A 19,131-nucleotide genomic window follows, 5' to 3' on the forward strand; every position below is an offset into this window, starting at 1 on the left:
TTGCCCTTCTAAATTTGCTCAGAACATGGTGGGTAAGGATAGCTAATTCATTGGGGTTTTTTTCCTTTATTACTTTAAAAAGAGTATAGGAAGGGGGAAAGGAAGATGAGTATTACAGAACATTGAGAAATATTAAGTCAGTATTAGCATGTTTTCCAAAATCAAACATTTTTCATCTGCAAACTACAGGGATAGCAAAACAAACAAAGAAAAAGAAAACGTGCAGAGTAAGATATGTAAGATACTGCAAACAAGAAATATCAAGGATGATGAAGGTGCAAGCGATGTAAGCCTAGAACAGCTGGTTTTAGCTGCGTTATGCTATATATTCCTCCTTCCCCCACACTTATTTTAACCCCGTTGATTCTTCTCAGGGTTCTTGTTTGTTTGTTTTTAAAATGCATTCCAGTTTGCACTAGACTCAGGAGTGCCTAGCATGGTCTGCTACTAATAGATTTTGCTACAGATTAGAAGCCAGATTTTTAAAATCTTTGCACTTAATTTCATGCAAACACACATATGCTATCTTATTCAAGCAAGCATCACCACAAAGGCACAAGTAATTATGTGCATGCACAAATAATTATTTAGGTGCACAAATAATTATTATTTACGTGCACAAGCAACCAGCTGTAGTTTCAGCGGTCCGCGTGACTCCTACACAATGCTTTTATATATAAAGTGCTAAATATCTACTAAACATAAAATTCTTACAACTTGTACACATTATATCACATAGCTGCACTGGCTGGGGATGCTGTAAGTCTGACACTTTGGATTCTTCGAGTATATTCTTTCTCTTGAAGTACATAGGACAGGAACTTCATCGTTGAACGGATCACAAGATAGAGATTTTCCCTTTCCAATTCATTTTCAGTGGTACCACTAAGTTTATGCAAGGCACTGTAAATAATTAAGCAAACATCTACTAATATGAGGCAGGTTGCCAATGGTGATAGAGCTGTCAGCTTCCTTTGGACGTTGTACTACAAAAGACAGGCTAAAATAGATCTTGGGGTCAGAGCCCATCTTGGGATGATAAGTTTCAAGTATAGAGATTAGTACAGGAACAGCATCTTTTACAAAACAAAAGCCAATGAAGGTGAAAAGAATAAATAAAGAAGGAAAGAAATCATCTGCAGGAGGGATTTCAGGCCACTTCCAACACTTTTCAGCATTGAATTTCTACATTCAGGGTCTTAAAGGCTCATCCACTTGAAGAGGACAGTTTGCAGTGAGAGACAGGCTCATTGCTCATATATACAGAATGGAATGAGGCGCCAGAAAAAAATGAAGGAAGAGATGGGATGCTAGAGAAATGTACATTTAAGAAATTAGGAGTAACAATATTGGCAAAGTAGTAACACTATTGTTAAAACATAAAATGCTGCATCACACAGTTTTAATGTTTTATTAAATGTCTGAATTTTGCCAAGCTGTAGCAGGTAAAGATGAAAGAACATATTGGCTGGAACTGCATTTATTACAAGCGTTATACACAAGGAAAAAAAGGCAAGCATCAAGTAGACTAAGAGGACTGAGTCCAGTTAGAGGGAAACACTTGCAGTGGCTCCCATCTCACAGGCAGGACTAACACTGAAGTAGAAAACCCAAAGAAAAGAGCAGTTAAATCACAAGTTTTGTAGATGCTAAAGCATAAACAATTCTAAGATAAAATGCTACTTGACTATATACATTCCTTCTGAACACTAAGTGTCATAGTACCTCTTTCTTTCTAAATAAATATTTTTGAAATATATCTCACATTAAGAGAACATCAAGCTCATCACAATGCTGAAATTGTGCTTAAACCAATCTTTGCTTTTACTTTACTTCCCAAACCCTACTGAAGAAACCAGCCCCCTTTGCAGACTCATTCAGCTACAGAAAGAATCAATGACATCCTTGCTGGCCAAATCTTAAGCCATTTCTGGGATCCTAGTCTAGCTTCTTTGCTCTCCTTTTCTTCTGTAACAATGTGCTTTTGTTCTTTCTTGGTTTGTTTGTTTTTTAGAGCCAAGAGGAGGAACAGGAACAAATCCTAGTGCTGGAATCAATTGAAGTCCAAGACATTTGGGCCATAACTACAAAAATAAATTGAACCAATGCGAGTGTACATCTTAGCCATTATCCACGTGTTAAAGACAGTTTCTGTATGATATCTCTGTGTACTGTATCCTTCCTAAAACACACGACGGAGAACAGAGAAGAATTTTATTTTTCTCAATTCACCTGCTCTTAAGCAAATCTGTCAAGCAAGTCTAAAGAGCAGAAGTCACAGTGATTCATCACACAATGAAAAACAGCTTAAAGCTGGAATTATTTTCATGCATGTTTTCTCATATGACCAATGCATGCACTTTACATCTTTGTACTTTTCTATCGAAAGCTGGTCTTAAAGTTAATATTCTCAGATGTTCCTTCATTCTCCTTTTTCATTTTCAATTCAGACCATTTATGATTTATGTCCAAATTTTATTCTTTAACTATGATGCCTATGAAAAACTTAAAACCTAAGTTAAAACAGATGCAAATCCAATTTTAAAGCCTGCAGCTTAAAAATCCAAACAGGTGGCTACTGGTACAGTCTTGAGAGTCTGCAACACTGCCAGCATGTCTGCCCATACACTGCATGGAAAAAAAATGCTACAAGAAACCTTTTGAAGAGAGAATCTACCAAACCTCATTTCACTCATTACAAACTCCACTGTTAAGCTTTTGTCTGGTGCCCATTTGTCTCTTTTAACTGTATTACTGTTTAAATGAGTTTAGTGGATTCAAATTCCTCTTCTAGAGTCTACATCAGTAACACTTACTGTTTTCTCATACAGTTACTGCCCTTCAGGACAACTGTGACACTCCCCACAATACTGAGCCAGTGCTTCACTTCTGTAATTTACGGGTCTGATCACTTCAAGTTTGCTTTCAGGCCTCTCCCAGATTCGTGGGCTGTGTACTTCCCTCAGTACATCACTGCTGTTCTGTCACTCATTGTGCTGGGTCCATGTTCAGAAACATATTGACTACAGAATTGATCTTTTGACCTGTAACTCACTGAATGGCCTCGCTCCCTTTTATTGAATAGATCTGCAGCTAGCTGCTCTTTGAGGTCAGTTGATTTCTGATCTTCTAACCATATCTAAACATCATTTGGAGGTCATAGAGTGACAGGACCTTTACTTTATTTGTTTCTCTGTCTTGCCACGGAAGGTAAAGGATAGCAGTATGGATTTCACGTTATTTCAAGAAGGGACTGATATTTATTGGCAGCAGTGTAAGCGTACTCGGTTAATTTATAGACGAGACAGCATAAGAGCAGAAAGTTTAACACAGAGAAATGATCTTTTCTGGAACTGCAGGACATCAGTGGCAAATTTGGACATAGTAGTACACATCAGCAACCACAAAATAACAAACAATGCAAAGCTCAGTGTAAATGTCCACGTTTGTTTTGCGTAGAGATCTGTCTCTTCACCAAAACAATATAAAAAAAAGTCTGAAAAGTATTTCTACATAGAGATTTATGGATCCCATTTAAAAACCAGAACTTCTATAATTAAAATTACACTTCAATTTTATTTTATATTAAAATCCTAAATCCTAGAGAGTAATAACTCTCTAACTTAGAACACATAGCAAATACTCACCACATAAACTGTTAAATCAGTCAGCTTTATTATGCTATCCCTGAAGCTAGAGCTCTCCCAGCTTATGTGCTCCTGAGTTTGATTCTGCTATTGGCTAGATGCTCCTGCTTCCTAAATGTGAAACTGTCTTGACCACTCTACCTCTCAATTCCATTGCTTTTAAAAACGTGACAAGGCAATCTAGCCACCCACCACTTTAACAGAGAAAGCAGATTGAGCAAAACGTGCTCCACAGACATTTTGTGGTAATAATAGTGTTTGAGGTTTTAACTGAAGCACGTAAGGTTGATGCAAGATTGCCAAATTAAAATACAGCATCTCTGACAACCATTTGGAGGACACGGGACAGATTATTCCACATTGCTATCACACTGAGTCGGTGGTGGGGCCTCACAGAGCTTCCAAAATACTGCTGCAATAAAACCATAAGATATTCATCAGCTCAGCAGCAGCTCAGTGTTGTAAAGATTGTCCAAACATCATGAACCTTACAATAGGAACAGGACATTTGAACCAAGGAAGAGGCAACTTTCACACCGAAATTACATCCAAATTATAGGCATGTGAACATGGCCAAGAGGTAATAAATGCACCATTCTGAATGCTCAAGTCTGTGTGAAGATACTGTCCAGTACTGAGCCTACCTACTTGTAGAGTGCCAAGAAAAATTAATGAAGTATAGAAGGCAGACAGCACACCAAAGTAATCAATTTCAAGGGAAGGTGTACTGAATTCCGTGACATCTTCTAATATTAAAACTTCAGCTGCAATGTTGCTAAGATTATTCCAACGAGCCACAGAGTATACATGTTTTAAGTTACAGGCAAGCTGGGAAATCTGTTTTTATTTGACCAAAATCTGCCTCAATTGAGACAAGTGCCCTGTGTAAGTTAAATATAGTAAACATTACCTTAAAATACATCCCTAATGATCAGCACATGCACATACACATCCATGTTACAATTTTAGGCTCTGTTAATATGGTTCCAAGTCTAGCATGGAACAGTTATCCTGGTTTCAATGAAACCTGTGGACCCATGGCACTTGCAGAATTGTGGGGACCTGTGACTAGAGAGTTTTTTTTAAGTTCAACCTCACTCTTATTTAGCAATAACTGAACAGCTCTGAGTTTTCTTAAGCAAATAGAAACACAAGTTTAATTCACATTTTACCAAGGCAAACAAATATTAGAAATCCTTTCCTCCTAACCTTGTGATTTATTTGTTTTACAGAATCATTTCAAAGGAAAACACATTTTACCAAAACAAAATTTGAAACAATATCTCTGCAGTAGCTTACACTTGGTACACTTTGAGCTAGGAACTGCTTTAGCTGAAATATCTATTTTCTGTATTTAGAAAACTATATTTTCACTCAAAATTATTTTCAATCTGTCAGTGAATACACTACTCACAAAAACTAAATAGTAGTAACATAATCTTCATGCAGACAACATGAAAAATAAAGCTTTATTGTGGGGTGATCTAAGTCAACAGCACCAGATCACAGTCAGCCACATGCTTTAAAATTTTATGATTACTGTCATCGGACACTTCCAAAATGATTTCCATGTAAAAAACAGCAGCGTAGTTTGTTGTCATAAAAATACACAATAGTCAAGACAAAAAAAGTCATTTGAGTTATGTTAATGGAATCGGGTAGCAGATCGTTCTGCTTCTAAATAGCCTTCTTCCCAGATTCAGCAGGCTGGTAAACATCATAAACTGAGATTATGCACTGGCTGCTACCAGTGTCTAAGAAGTGGCTGCTTGATAAGTCATGATACTTCTTAAGCTATGTATTTTAGAAAGCTGAAAAGATAATTTTGAATCAACCATTTAACTTGAAACTTGTAAGAAAGCAGATACAATTTAATGGCTCAACCTTTAATGGCAATGAGCTGTTTCACAATATCTGTTTCTTCATCACTGTGTTAGGGAAAGAAAAAAAAGGAGAACTATTGCTTACAGTTAACTATACTTAAATGAAGTTAGAGATTTTTTTCCCCACGTTCAATAAAAAAAGAATACTCAAATTGTATTACGAAAAAAGACGTGGTAAGATCATGAAGAATATGACAGGATCAAAAGTTTTGTTTCACAATGTTTTATCAAAACACTTCAGTTTCAAGGCCAACTTTAGGGTATTAGAGACTTGTTTAGTGACTTTAATCCTACTCACCTGCCATATCCACTACAAGTGGAAGAAGACTCAGAGGCATAGAATCAAAATTCGCAACAATATTAGAAAGCTAGAACACCCCAAAAGTTGGGCCACATCCTTAAATCCTACTACTATCCTTAAACCAACATAACCTAGAACCACAGTAAGCTTTTCTAACTTACTCAGTTGATCAGTCTACCTGCCCCTTACTACTATCCCAGTCAGCAGAGCACTAAGAATCCGAACAAAACTCATTGTTCTCTTTCTCAAACCTAAAGCTCTAGAGTCATTACTGGATTTGTCATGAGAGGATGTGAATATTTATGCCCCAACTTCTCCTAATATGTAGGCTGTTAACAAAGAATAGACATAGCAAGCTACTGAACACTTAAACTCCAGTGTAACAGTGTAGATAAGTAAACATTCTTACCTCATGTGAATTGGTGTAGCCCAAAAGCAGATTTGCTGCTTTAATGTCACCGTGAACATACTCATTTTCATGTATATATTCCAAAGTATCCAGCTAGAAGGGATTTAAAACAAAAAGAAAGCATCATCTCCACTCCACCCTTAATTCTACCAGCAAATATTTCACACATACACAGTGAAGCCAAGGGCTACCCAGACTGAGGTGACTGTTTTTAGTTAGAGCACAAAGATTGCTCACTGTGTCCACAGGGTCCAAAGCTCTGCTTTACCATGAGTATCCCTGTTTAACTGCCATAAGAATACCAGGTCACAAAGCAAAAAAAAGCACTTAGCAAACTCTGGAGGAACATCAGGAGAGCACGCAACCAGACCTGAAGGTTTGATCCTGAATTTTATTACATGACTTGCATCTCAAATCACTGTCCCCTCCTCATTATTATCTTTCTTCAGCTCTTTACTGAGATACAACAGCTTTAACTGATACTTAAAAACGTGTGCACTTGGCAACTCAGAAAACAGCAATTTTGGCTGTTGAAGAGTATAAAAATAGCCAAAGAGTTCAAAGTTTAATCGATGATACGACTGTAAGAGCCCTTCACCTGTTATTATTGTTTTAGGTTAGAAGTAAACTTTGTGGGCATCCAGTCTAAAGCCCTGCTTCAAGCAGTGGCAGTGTAAGTTAGGCCAGGTTGTACTGTCAAGCTTTAGAAGTCTCCCATGATGGGTGTTGTCCAACCTCTGGGATACACGCTCTAGAGCAATGCTATTCTTTCTGCAAACACTTTTTCTTAAGATTCAATTAGAATTCCTCTTCTTTCAAGTTACAATCATTGCCTCTGCTCCACTTGCTGTGCACTTCTATTCAGTAATAGCAGTCTTTAACAAGTTAAAGCACAAATGAGCACATAATAGAATGTTCTGTTACAACATGCCAGTTTTGAACTGGTCTTTGAAACTGGTATTTGCAAACCAGCCTTATCCAGCTTGTACTACCAGTAAAGTAGTACAGTTCAGCAAACACACAAATTTTTGCATTCAAGCATGCAATTGTGAACTTTGACAAATATGGATGTCTAATACAATACCCTTCAAACATTGAAAGAAAAAAAAAAATCAATACATGTTAAAGCATGAGAATGGGCTTACACAGCTCAGTCTAGACACACTTTTTGAAGTGTATGGTCTGTTTTCACCTATTAGAAAAAGTTTGGTTTGAGCTTCCCAACATTCAATCCACAGATCTTACACTTCATGCTAACTGTATTTTTAAAAGAATGAAAAAAAATAAGGAAATGCATGCCTGTTACATACATTTAATTTCTAAACTCAACAGCTACCTAAATTAACTTCATCATTTCAGGAAGATTATTTTATTAGTTGGATTCAGCAATTTGAGGCACAGTAATTCCATTTCTCTGTATACATACCATTCGTGCCCCAAGTTGCAGAACAGTCTCCTTCTTAAATCTGCTTCCACAGTCTTGAAAGATTCTTTGAAGGTCTTCCCCCAGTCTTTCCATGACCATGAATCTATAGCTATGCAGAAATACACAAAAGGGAGAATACCTTAGAGACAAGACTGCACATCTGTGGCAGCGCCATTTTGTTGAAAAGTGATCTTCAGTCAATTTCAGGCTCAATTTCAATTCATCTTATTACCTTTTTCCCTTGTGCTCAGCCAAGCCTGATCCCCAAAACACTGGGATTCCTAAGCATCTTATTTTTTTGAGATTCATCCATTTTCTTACTGAAATAATAATAAAGAAAATATAAAATTGGGTTAAAGGTAACTAGAGAATTTTCAGTTTCATTTCTTTTTTAGCTATTGAGCCAAAACTGAGAGCAAACAATGAAACAAGTGTGACTTATTTTGCTGTTAGAGTAGCAAACAAGAGATCATAGCTTTATCCTGAAGTTCTCTGTGTTCTCCCAGACAGAAAGTATTTGTTTTTCTAGCAACATGGCAATTTGCTCCCTTCAAAAGGCAGACAAACAATTATCAGTGGCTATCAAAATAAGTCTTTTGGAAGCACTACTTCATTTTATACAGAGTGCTTCAAGTTACCACAAGTGCTCATGCCTATCAGTGGTTTCAGTCATTGGAAGTCTTTAGGACAGTTCCCATGAATAAACCCCATGCCAAAGTGTCTGTGGACTCAAGTGTCTTGATTATTACTAAATCCTGTGACGATTACACACGTTCCCAACTTCGTACATGGGAATAGTAACTAGCAGAGTTACAGCTGCAAATCGGTCAGTGAAGTACTTCTGTTCTAAGGCTGACAGCTCCCTGGGGTCCATACATTGTTGTGCACTTTCTAACACATTTGTCTTACTTCTGTTTTCTCTTCCAATCAGAAAGAACTAAGATAACATTGAAATAAAGAAACTTACAGCAAAATTAAATTATCACGGCAGCAGGAAAAATCAGTTCAATGTATGTGAAGTGAATTGACTATCATGCTCTAAAGCATCAGTTCTTATTGGACAAATGAAAACAAAATCATTCTTTAACTGAATCAGAATTCAATGTTTTTCATTTTCTTAATTTGTTGATGTATTACTTACTTTGCTCTTGTTTTGCAGCCCGTTGGTAAAATTTCAGTTCAGAAAATAAGGGGCCATTTTCAAGATACTCCTATTTAGAAATAAACAGTACAATAAAATACCTCAGAAAGACAACAGATTGTAATCAAAGGTCCTAGAGAAATTCAAAGAGATTTAAAATCACTTTTTCCATCTCCCACATAGTATGCTATCTGAAATGCAGTTTTAGTAAGTAATTGTTTGACAATGCACTTTCATATAGCACAGATTCTTTCAGGAATTAAGATATTATTTTAAGAAATTCTATAGATCGGACATGTTTTAATTCATAGCTTGATTTTCCTTACCTAATTATTCAGGGCAGTAATCAAAATAATCAAGTCAAGGAAATACCATGTGTTGTGGGAACATCAAGTATATCCTTTAGCAGGGAAAGTATATCAAGATGTTAAAAAAAAATAAAACATATAAACTAAAAAATAAAAAAAAATCACCACAAGCGTGCGACACACACTCAGTGCTGACAATAAGGACAGATAATTAAGAGAAAGCTCTGCATACAAGTTAACAACTTAGAAATGAAATCTAAACATTACCACTTTAATGACATGCATTGCATCATCTTCTACTGGAACGTGAGTATGAGGGGAAGCTGCAAAATGAGAAAGAGAGGATCAAGCTCTACGAAATCAAGTGGCAAAGAGCAAGCTAAGATTAACTAAGGTGATCAGAAAAACACATGACAAAGATATCCAACATTCTATCTGAATTTCTACTTTTAAAGGTCAAAAATTTGCAAATTTAAAAAAAACAACAAATCAACAAAGTGCTGTAAAAGTTTAATCAACAAGCATAGAAGCAATTTTAACCCACATTTTCAGAACTCTCTCCTTCAGTGCTAACTAAGGAGTAAGCAGGGCGTCTCCACGGCACGTTTTCACCACAATGAGGTATTCCATTATAACAGACTACCAGTCAATTGGATAACCTCTGTATTTGGTTCCTGTCAATCCACTGTCGTGACAAAGACACCACTTAAAAGTTATGACCTACATTATGCCTTTAGACAAGCTTGTCAGCTTTCCTCTAATACAAATTACTCTGGCCTCAGAACCTTGATTTCTATTCTGACATTATTTAGACACTGGCCTAAGTTAGGGATAGCACAGCCATCACCTGTCTAAAAGTGGAGATGAGGGATTGTGCCTCAGTACAATCAGAAATTTCAAAACAATAATTGACCACATGTGCCAATTACAGCCCAGGAGACAGAACCTCTCTGCACAGACAATGTGATTCTATTTAATTCTGACCCTGAGAGAACTATCAGCTCTCTCTGATAGTACTGAAGCTACAGAGAGCTATACTGGGATTAAAATTTAATGAGACTAAATCATCTTTTAGAATCATCATTGGGAAAAAAAAGAAGAAAAAAAGTAAAAAGAATACAGTTCCTAGGAAATAAGTGTTCCTTTCAAACTTCTTGCAGTGATCAAATACCGACAACAGCCCAGGTGAGAAACACTTCAACTGTCAGCACACACCAAAAACAGACCACTTTTATCCACATAATAAAAATAATAAAAATAAGTAAACTTGACCAAACCAGCCAAGCTTATATTTTTTTAGGGTCAGAAAATATAAACAGATTTCTTCAGATGCCATCACCTTCCTTCAACTTTACTCAGCCTCTGGGTTCAATGTGGCAGCATTCCACCCCAAGCCCCCACAGGTTGTCCTTCATTGTCTGTTTGACCACCTTGACGTGAACGTTTCTGTTAATAGCAATTAAGATAAAATGAACGTATTCCAAAATAGTAGCTCTGGAATGGATGAACTATCCATGGACTCGGGTGGGTAACAGTCCTATTCAGTACACAATTCAAAACTTCTTATAAACAGGAAGGAAATTTTGGTAAACTCTGTTCTTATCATTTTCTTGTACTAAACTGGGAATTAAGGCACAGGTGCTGAGGTTTTTAGCTTTCTTTGTCACATATAAGCTAGGTGCTAACAGCTGAAGATTCTAGTTTAAAGGAACACATCCCAGGTGTTTTCATTGCACTCAATAATGTTACATTACTCAAACAGAATTAGATCCGCTCTCTTACTGACATGGATCAGAAAATAACCTGTGTATAAAAAAAATTATTTTAATACCAAATTACTTAACTGAGGCTTGAGAGGTACAGAGGAGTAACAAATGTATTTCAAAGAATCTGATCTAACTTCCCTGTAGACATCTTGACATTTTATAAAGAGAGGCCTCATTCATGTAATCTGGAACAGACAGTAACAGCTGTCAGGGTAACGAAGAAGAGCAATTAGCAGGAGATAGCCCAGCAAAAGGGCCTAACCCTCATGGTTCTCACACTGCACCTGTGCGGATGCTTTCTGGAGTAATACTGAATGAATATCCTGAAGAAAAATAAAACCAAACCTAACCGCAATCTGTCGTAACGTGAAAAGGAAGAGACTTTTAGACAAAGCTCAAGAAGATAGAGAAACAGACGCTCTAGAAAATTAGAAAGATGACTTTCAAATATATAAAAGGAAAAACTGAATGATCATCCTTACCTCATGTACATGAAATAAGGCAGAATAGATAACATTCTACACTTCTTATGCACGTAAAGCTCAGATAATCGCATACTTACAGATAGGTAGAAGTTGCCTATGTACTTTTTGTTGTATATTTTAATTAACCATTCAAATATCAGGCAGCAGCATTTACCCATGGCATAGAAATAAAACAGACTATTTTTTTGTCCATAAATATACATAAGTGGTTTTTAAAAAATGGTCTCATTACTATGTATAGTTACTTAACAGACTGGAAAGGCTCCCAAGGTTTAACAAACAGTCTGATTACATACCTCATAGACCACCACCACAGACTCTCCTGCGAGTTTAGCTCATAGTTAATTACTGTATACTCGTAATTAGCCATGTGCTAGCCTCGTTCTGTGTGGTAGCACATGGCTATTTATAATATTACAATCAGTTAAATGCTAGACTGCAGGACAGTAAGCAGAGACCCTGCAGGAGAGCAATGCTGATATGCAGGAGGTCTCTGATGGCGTATAAGTACACACAGAGTACCAGAAGCACTATACGGCGAGATTATGTTTGCAAAGGGTATCTTAAAATAGCACAACAAATGGGAGAGTTCCCACTTTACAGTGTGTTGCTTATATGAACTACAGATGCAGTTTCCTTACATGGGGGGTGGGGGGGAAGAGTGTTCGTATATGCACGCAATAAAACCACTGCCTACCTAATTGTTAACTGGGAACACTGGCACAGGATGAATCCGTGCAGGGGGCTGTGGCTGTTTCCATCCCAAGCCAAGAAGAGTCCCACAAAACATCTGCAAAGGGCATAGCTCTATTTTTCTTTCCTTCATTTTACAATCACAGCTCTCATGCCACTGAAAAGTTGAGAAATACTGAAACAAAGCAGTGTGGTAGGATACACATTCTTTGTCAATACTTCCGACTGTAGTGCCTACAGAACACTGCAAATAACTTACCTCGTGTTGTCCAGAATTTCCTAATTTCATCTAGGCATAGCAGTTATAGTCTTATCATCCACCTGAATCACAAATTTCATCCAATTTGTTGCTGAGTGCCACAACCTTAACATAGCTTTATAAATGTTAATAAGACATGATAACAGAAAGCGCTGTTAGAACAGAAACTGGTTTCCTACAACCACTCAGCACAGTTGCATGCAGTCAGACAAAGAAACGTGTCAATTCTACTTGCCAGTTCAAATGTGCTTGTTACAGATTTAGCAGTTAATTTGTGGCAGTCACATGTGGAATACGGTGAAATATTTTCAATAGCTCTCACAGAACCAGTTTTGTTGACAAAGTTTACACGGTGGAAAAGAAAACAGCACTGATTTGGCAGTTAGCAAAATATCCCTGCTCTTGTCCACAGCTGGTGTCTTTGCCACTGCTGCATATTTTGAGGATTTATTTGTTTTGGCAACGTGAAAAAAGTATTTCAGAAGTTCTTGGGTTGCTAGCATGCTTTTGCTTTGTTTCACTGGGTAACTAATCAGAAATACCACAATCCGATGTTACAGACTACCAGTAAAAAACCTGAAAGAACTCTGACCCTGCTGAGGTCAGCCAGGAGCTGTTAAACCCAATGGCTGACAAGAGCATTGCTCAGAGCATCTAAGAACTGAAAATAATCCAAGTTGCAGCTTTATAGTTACTAAAAACAGAATGTAAACAAATAAATAAGAAGTAGCATCTGCTATTTAGTACACAATTACACATATATCCTACATATGGAGAATATTAATACAAATATTTAAAGGCAAGCAAAAAACATGGATTCTTAGCTTCCCTCCCCAACACTTCCTTATATTCAGTGTTTCCTCAAGAACTGAAACATTCGGTGCTTTAAGTGTCTGATGATGCATCGTCACTTCCTTGACAGGCTGTTTTCCAAGCAAAGTTTATGAATATATTTTCCTACATTCTTCTTCTAGGTACACTTACAAATGTAGCTTTATTAATGAATTGCATACATGTCCATCTACCTCGCCTGTGAAATCATCTTCCACAAGACACAAGTAAACTGCTTTTTGAAAGAAAATTGTGCTTAACTGTGGGAGCATTTTGCTGACACCTGTGAATGCCTCCAAGTTAAGGACATTTAGTACTGGTAGGAAATTTCACTGTACTGCTTACACACCTCTCTGTGAAACCTTTGTGATTCACTAAAGCTAAAGTTTTGCACTCCACAGCAATAGAAGCCACCGTTTGCCTTTCAAAGTTAATTACTCTAAGCTGGAAGAGGCATGATACATCCTTTAACCCTAGGCAGAAAAGCTATACATGGTCTGCTCTTATAGCACTCTCAAACAGGAGCTCAGGCCTCTAATATTCAAAACGTGGTGCACAAACTGTTTTCTGGCAAGATTCTGCTCTAGCCCATCTGCCATTTTGATGTAGAGCCCACTAAGAAGGTATGATGCCAGTTTCAGTAGGTTACAGGTGCCAACGACAGCTGTAGAGAGTGCCCTCCATAAGGCAACAAGTGCCACATGTTTCAACCACAGTTTTTCCTTTTTACATATAATGCTATTCTGAAATACCTTCTTCACTGGGGAAAAAAAATATTAATAAACCTGCCTTCTTCCCTTTTAGTTTTACTTGGCATGTCAGGGTCTTGGTCTCTGATCAGAATTCCTGCAAAGTGGACAAATAAAGAGCAAAACAACAGCTCCCAAATCACAATACATATGGAAAAACAAGGAAACAAAAGTATCAGAACATTAAAGCATAATAGTAATGAGCTCTTGCAGCACCAGCAAGAACTTGTAGAAGCAGGAGAATTTCCTCTAACAGATGGAGCAACCTGAGCTTGTAACAAGTACCAGCCCTAGGTAACTGCTGAGTAACAAAAAGAGGCCAACTGTATGTTCTAGTTTGCCTTTAGGGTGAAAAACTATCAGTGTACATACAGCAAGTAGATTGCATAAAGTTTAATATTAGAGACTAGATAAAAATACTTTCCTGAGGTGGCATTTATCTGGCATGACTTTTTCACACCAAGGATCACACCTGCAGGTACAATGAGAGCTTTGCTGAAAAGCACTTTCACACCTGAAGTTTGAGAAAGATCCATCCCTAATCAGTCACCTGCTAGTGCTCTTAATTACAGCTTTTTTTGCTATTAATATTCTTCTTTCCACTGAATTCATAAAGATAATCCTGAACATATACAGTTAGATATTATTGTTACTGCATTGTTAATTTGTTTGCTGCAGTAGGTAAATAATTTTGAAGAAGTTTAAGCAATTTCTCTAGAGCCAATTACTGAAGTCTGCTTCCTAACTCAAACCAAAGACGAACACTAAGAACATGATAGAATATGGATAATGGAAATTGATGTTTCTGTTCCCTGGCACATTATATCCCCAAACAAGGGTGTACAAATTAGCCATGGAAATTTCTTTTTCTGAAATAGAAAAAAACCTTTCTTTCAGACCATTCAGTCTATTTCTCAGAACACCAGGTCTCAAAGTATCAACAGCAGAGCAAACCGTGGTCCAAACTCAAAGTCAGAAGAGGCCACAACGAGTACAGCTCTCTCTGATGCAGGTATATATACACACATTCAACCATTCAACTACTGTTTACTGCACAAGCAGGTTTTTTTGTTTGGTTGGTTAGTTTTTTTGCCTCCTCTTGAAAAATGGAAAGAAAAAAAGAAAAAATGGAGAAAAAAATAGCTATTCAAGTGACAGACCTCCAAGGAGGACAAGAGCATCACTGACTGTAGCATTATCACTTTCCTGAGCTTCTCATATTGTAACAACATCTGCAAATATAGCAGTCAAACAGCAATATACAAATAGTTTCAAAACTTTTTTACCTATCATTTACAAAGTTCTATTGCAATATACAGGTATAATAAAGTTAGATCACATTTGCCATGTAGTAAGTAAAACATACAATCTAACAAAATGTAAGTACGAGTATTAAGAAGAACTACCTGCTTTTGTTAGAAAGAAGTCTGAAAGCAGGTAATGCTGTGTACACCAGGTTTTACTGCAACAATGGAGTCCTAGCAAAACACTGTGTGACCTTTCTGAATTTAAATTTTCTGTCCAAATTGTGCATTAATAGAGTCCTTGCAGCAGGACTACAGAATGATTTATATAAAGACTGCTGTTAATTACTGACTGCAATCAGTAAGATAAATGAGAGAATGTGAGGCTCTCAGTAGCACCCTCCTCAACTCTAGCTTAATTTTCATATGTACTGCCATGGTGCTCCACAGGGCTACAACCTATTTGTGAGACCAACAATATGTCATGTCCTCCCCTGGTTGCTCTCCATTCTGTTCCTGCCTTATCAAAGGGGTAATGGTTCTGTCTGAAGTATTGGATGGCAAATCAGCACCAGGAACAAAAACCAGCATGTCAGAGCATAGGTAGGCCCAGTGTATGATCCGTATTGCTTTTGCTGGGACAAAAGCAATGTTTGATAGAATATCTCTAGACAGTTCCTAGTGCTTCTGGCAGCAGAGGAAAGTCTGCTCTTTGGGAGGATTAGGAGGAATCAGTATTTGCCAGCCTTCTCCTATTTACCCTGGTTAAAATAAAAATGCAAAAGAAATCCAAGGGAAGGAACAAGTCAACAGAGAAACAGACAAGATGGCACACAGACAGGAAAGAGCAACTAGAAAAAACAGTGAAAATGTTCATGATGCAGAACAAAACTTGTAGCTACTGGTAATTGTCACCTACATAATTAGAAGCCCTGCACCTAAAGAGACTACGAGCGTTCTAGGGCTCAGGTTAGCAAATGGCTTTCAGCAGCTATGATTGAGTGAACCTTCCAAGGAATGCATCTCCAGTAAACACATTTTTGCAGAGATAGTGTAAAATATCTCAAGTACGTTAGTATAGATTAATGGAGTATGGAGTACCCTTAATGGCAAATTAAGCTATAACAATGCACATCAAAATCTTTATACCACTACAGTAAAAATACTTGTTAAAAGATACAGCCAGAAAAGTTAACCTTTGCTTTTATAGAAGGGCTGTGCTGCTCATATCTGGCAGGGAATCGAATCCGTCTCCACTTTTCTGTCTTACCCACCTCTCTACAGTTCTTTCTGCTTTAGCTTCTCACTGACATTTTAGTGGCCACTCCCACATTTTTGCTGCATACGTATTAGAAACTAGGCTGAAAAGCATAGAGAAAGAAGTTGGCTCAGCACCAAGAATCTGCGTATCATCATCTACTTCACTGTCCTTGCCACTCAGACTCTCTTTTGTAGATACGGTATACAAACATGCATCTAAGAAAAGGATGTGGACAAAACAAGAAAGTTTCACTCGGTGTCAATACAAGCATAAGTTTTGCCCATTTTTACCTCTTTTAATTGTAAGATAAGGTACAAGGGGAACAAAGCCTTCAGTTCAGTCCTACATGTAACATTCACTGTCATCCTAAAAAAAAAAAATTAAATGAACACAAACACCATTATAAGTGGCAGCTGTAATTCTTCAACTACGGTGTCATTTATGACAAAATATCTAATTGCAGTACCAAGGGTTCCAGGCTATATTCTCATTCTCAGCAAATCCACTGATTGCTTCCTGTTGCAGTTCAGTGGGACTCAAACTGCAACAAACACCACAATACATGATATCATCTCAGCAATCTGAACAATCAGGCAAATAACTAGTAAAATCTATAAGATACCAACTGAATTCCATGTGCTATACCACACACAAGGTCCACTGCAATTTGACTGTAAACGGCAAAGCTACATTTTGACTCAGGAACGTTTTCTGTCTGGCCTGAATTACACCCACAGCTACAGCCTTACTTTCTGCATTGCATCTGCAGACCCTCCCCTCTGTGAAAGCCTTCTAAAAGCTTCTGTCTGCCATTCCTTTGGATCCTGACCCCCACTTGACAGGGGTACCTCTTACCCTCTCCCACGATTCATCCTTGAATGGCAATATGCAGAAGTAACTTAATTTCACTTCTTAGCTCCTGCCAAGCTCTGTTTTCTTATGGTAACATTTTTCATACTTTCTCTAGGCACAGCAACTCTCAAATGTGAACAACCAACAGTATAAAGAAGGTCATAAAAAGCTATCATACACATCAGAAGAAAAAGAATGTAAATGTTCTTAGCATGCTGGCCTTTGACTCCTCTAACCGCTGATAGCTGAAACTCTTATCATCCCCACTGGTTCAGTTTGCAGAGCCCTTAGGTACATGTGAACTGCATCAATTCCAGAAGAAATGAAACTATAGAAGCCCACCAGATACACTCAAACTCTTAACACGAACGTAAGATTCAAAACAGTTTCTTCCAGTGGCCTCAAATCACACACTTAGGAAATTCCTCGCAGCAGATCACACCAAAACTAGTCCAAAGTGGAAAAAGAAAGAAAGAAAAAAAAAAAACAACAAAAAACCTGGCAGATGTAGGCCACGGCCAGCAGCTATTGCCAGTTACTCATATAATTGTTACAACAAACTACTAATGAACAACTAATGAACAAACACAGCCTTAGTTTTCTAATTTTATCGAAGTTTTTCCAGTGACTGTGTTTACTTTGTAGGAAAGCAGAAGCAGTGGCTTTTTTCCTTTTTTTTTTTTTTTTTTAAACACCGAAATCTCAGTGTCCATACATGGTTCCAGTCCCACCCTCTCTCCAATACAATATAAACAAATAAAGATTAAAAAAATAAATTTCCACACAAACCTCAAGTCCAGATGTGCAAGAAAAACTGTCCACTCCCCTTCAATTTACAGCCACACGTTACTAGCTGGAAGTACAACTCTCTAGGCAAACAACAGCTGACCACATGGGATCATCACATCATGGAATAAAAGATGGGTCTTTCAACATTCTGTTGAGATTAGCCATAACAGACAAGAGGAAGAAAAAAAGAAGGAAAGGAAGAACAGTTTGGTGCAAGTGTTCCCAAACAGAAACAAACAAGCACAATGAGTTAACCAGTCACAACAAAGATCATAGTAAGTCTGCCACTGAAAGAATAGTGGCATGCAAGTTCCTCATTTATGACTGTAAATACGACAGGAGGAAACACACTAATCCTTATAAAGAAAATGCATCTCTTTATGCAGTAGGTGCTGGATCCTACAGTCTGACACTGATGGACAACTCCTTTCAGGTCTGCAGGGCACTGCTAGACTCATTGTGGTTTCACAGAGGTGAAGAAGAACCTCTGTGCAGAACATATTTCTCTTTACTAAACACAAGGGAATTCAGAAGATGAGTGACAGGAACTGCACGCATGCAGTAGAAAGCAGAAAAAAACACCAAAACTTATAACGCTGCCTTTGAAAACAGGATTTGTTCTTTCCTAAAGACCAGCAATAGCTGCCTGCATATGTGACAACTCTTCCAGTGACCCAGAATGCTTTACAAAGTGCCTCACAATGACTCATTCCTTGCCATGCTCACACCGAGTGAGAGCTTCTTCCAAAGAAAGTACAGAATAAATACAGAAACAAATGAAGACTGGCAATTATACCTCCTGCAGTTTATGCCTCTGATTCACGGGAGAAAGTCAAGAGGAAACTCACACGTCGCCCTTATAATTACTGTGGGTTCTACCTCAATACATAGCGTTTTACCTAAGTAGATCAGGCCAAACCCGCCCTGGCCGATCTGGCTGCCCAGCCTCCACGTTTTTCCCTCGGTGTCCTTCAGGATCGTGTCTCTCGGCAAAGGAACAGGCAGCTTGCCCCTGCCGCGCTCCTTGGGCGGCATCGCACCTTGAAGGGATGAAACGAAAGAAAAAAAAAGTTGACTTTCCTGCGGA

At 37.8% G+C, this 19,131-nt stretch overlaps 1 protein-coding gene across 6 annotated transcripts in view; it reads right to left on the reverse strand.

The window, feature by feature from the left end:
* VRK2 (VRK serine/threonine kinase 2) overlaps window positions 1-19,101 on the reverse strand; it is a 44,570-nt gene extending 25,469 nt beyond the window's left edge. For 3 of the 6 annotated variants that reach the window (XM_019612497.2, XM_010706356.3, XM_010706357.3), the window contains exons 1-6: window positions 18,944-19,101; window positions 9,383-9,438; window positions 8,808-8,877; window positions 7,899-7,986; window positions 7,667-7,775; window positions 6,241-6,333 (exon numbers count right to left, since the gene is read on the reverse strand). In XM_019612497.2, the coding sequence (XP_019468042.1) occupies window positions 6,241-6,333; window positions 7,667-7,775; window positions 7,899-7,986; window positions 8,808-8,877; window positions 9,383-9,438; window positions 18,944-19,079 (552 nt within the window). In that variant the 5' untranslated portion in view covers window positions 19,080-19,101. Of the gene's footprint in view, window positions 1-6,240; window positions 6,334-7,666; window positions 7,776-7,898; window positions 7,987-8,807; window positions 8,878-9,382; window positions 9,439-12,063; window positions 12,131-16,693; window positions 16,770-18,044; window positions 18,148-18,943 lie in introns of those variants that run through there. The other 3 variants (XM_019612495.2, XM_019612496.2, XM_019612494.2) reach the window with 3 other exon arrangements.
* Between the last annotated feature and the right edge of the window lie 30 nt (window positions 19,102-19,131).

This window comes from Meleagris gallopavo, chromosome 2 (assembly GCF_000146605.3).
Source record: "Meleagris gallopavo isolate NT-WF06-2002-E0010 breed Aviagen turkey brand Nicholas breeding stock chromosome 2, Turkey_5.1, whole genome shotgun sequence".
Classification (NCBI taxonomy): domain Eukaryota; kingdom Metazoa; phylum Chordata; class Aves; order Galliformes; family Phasianidae; genus Meleagris; species Meleagris gallopavo.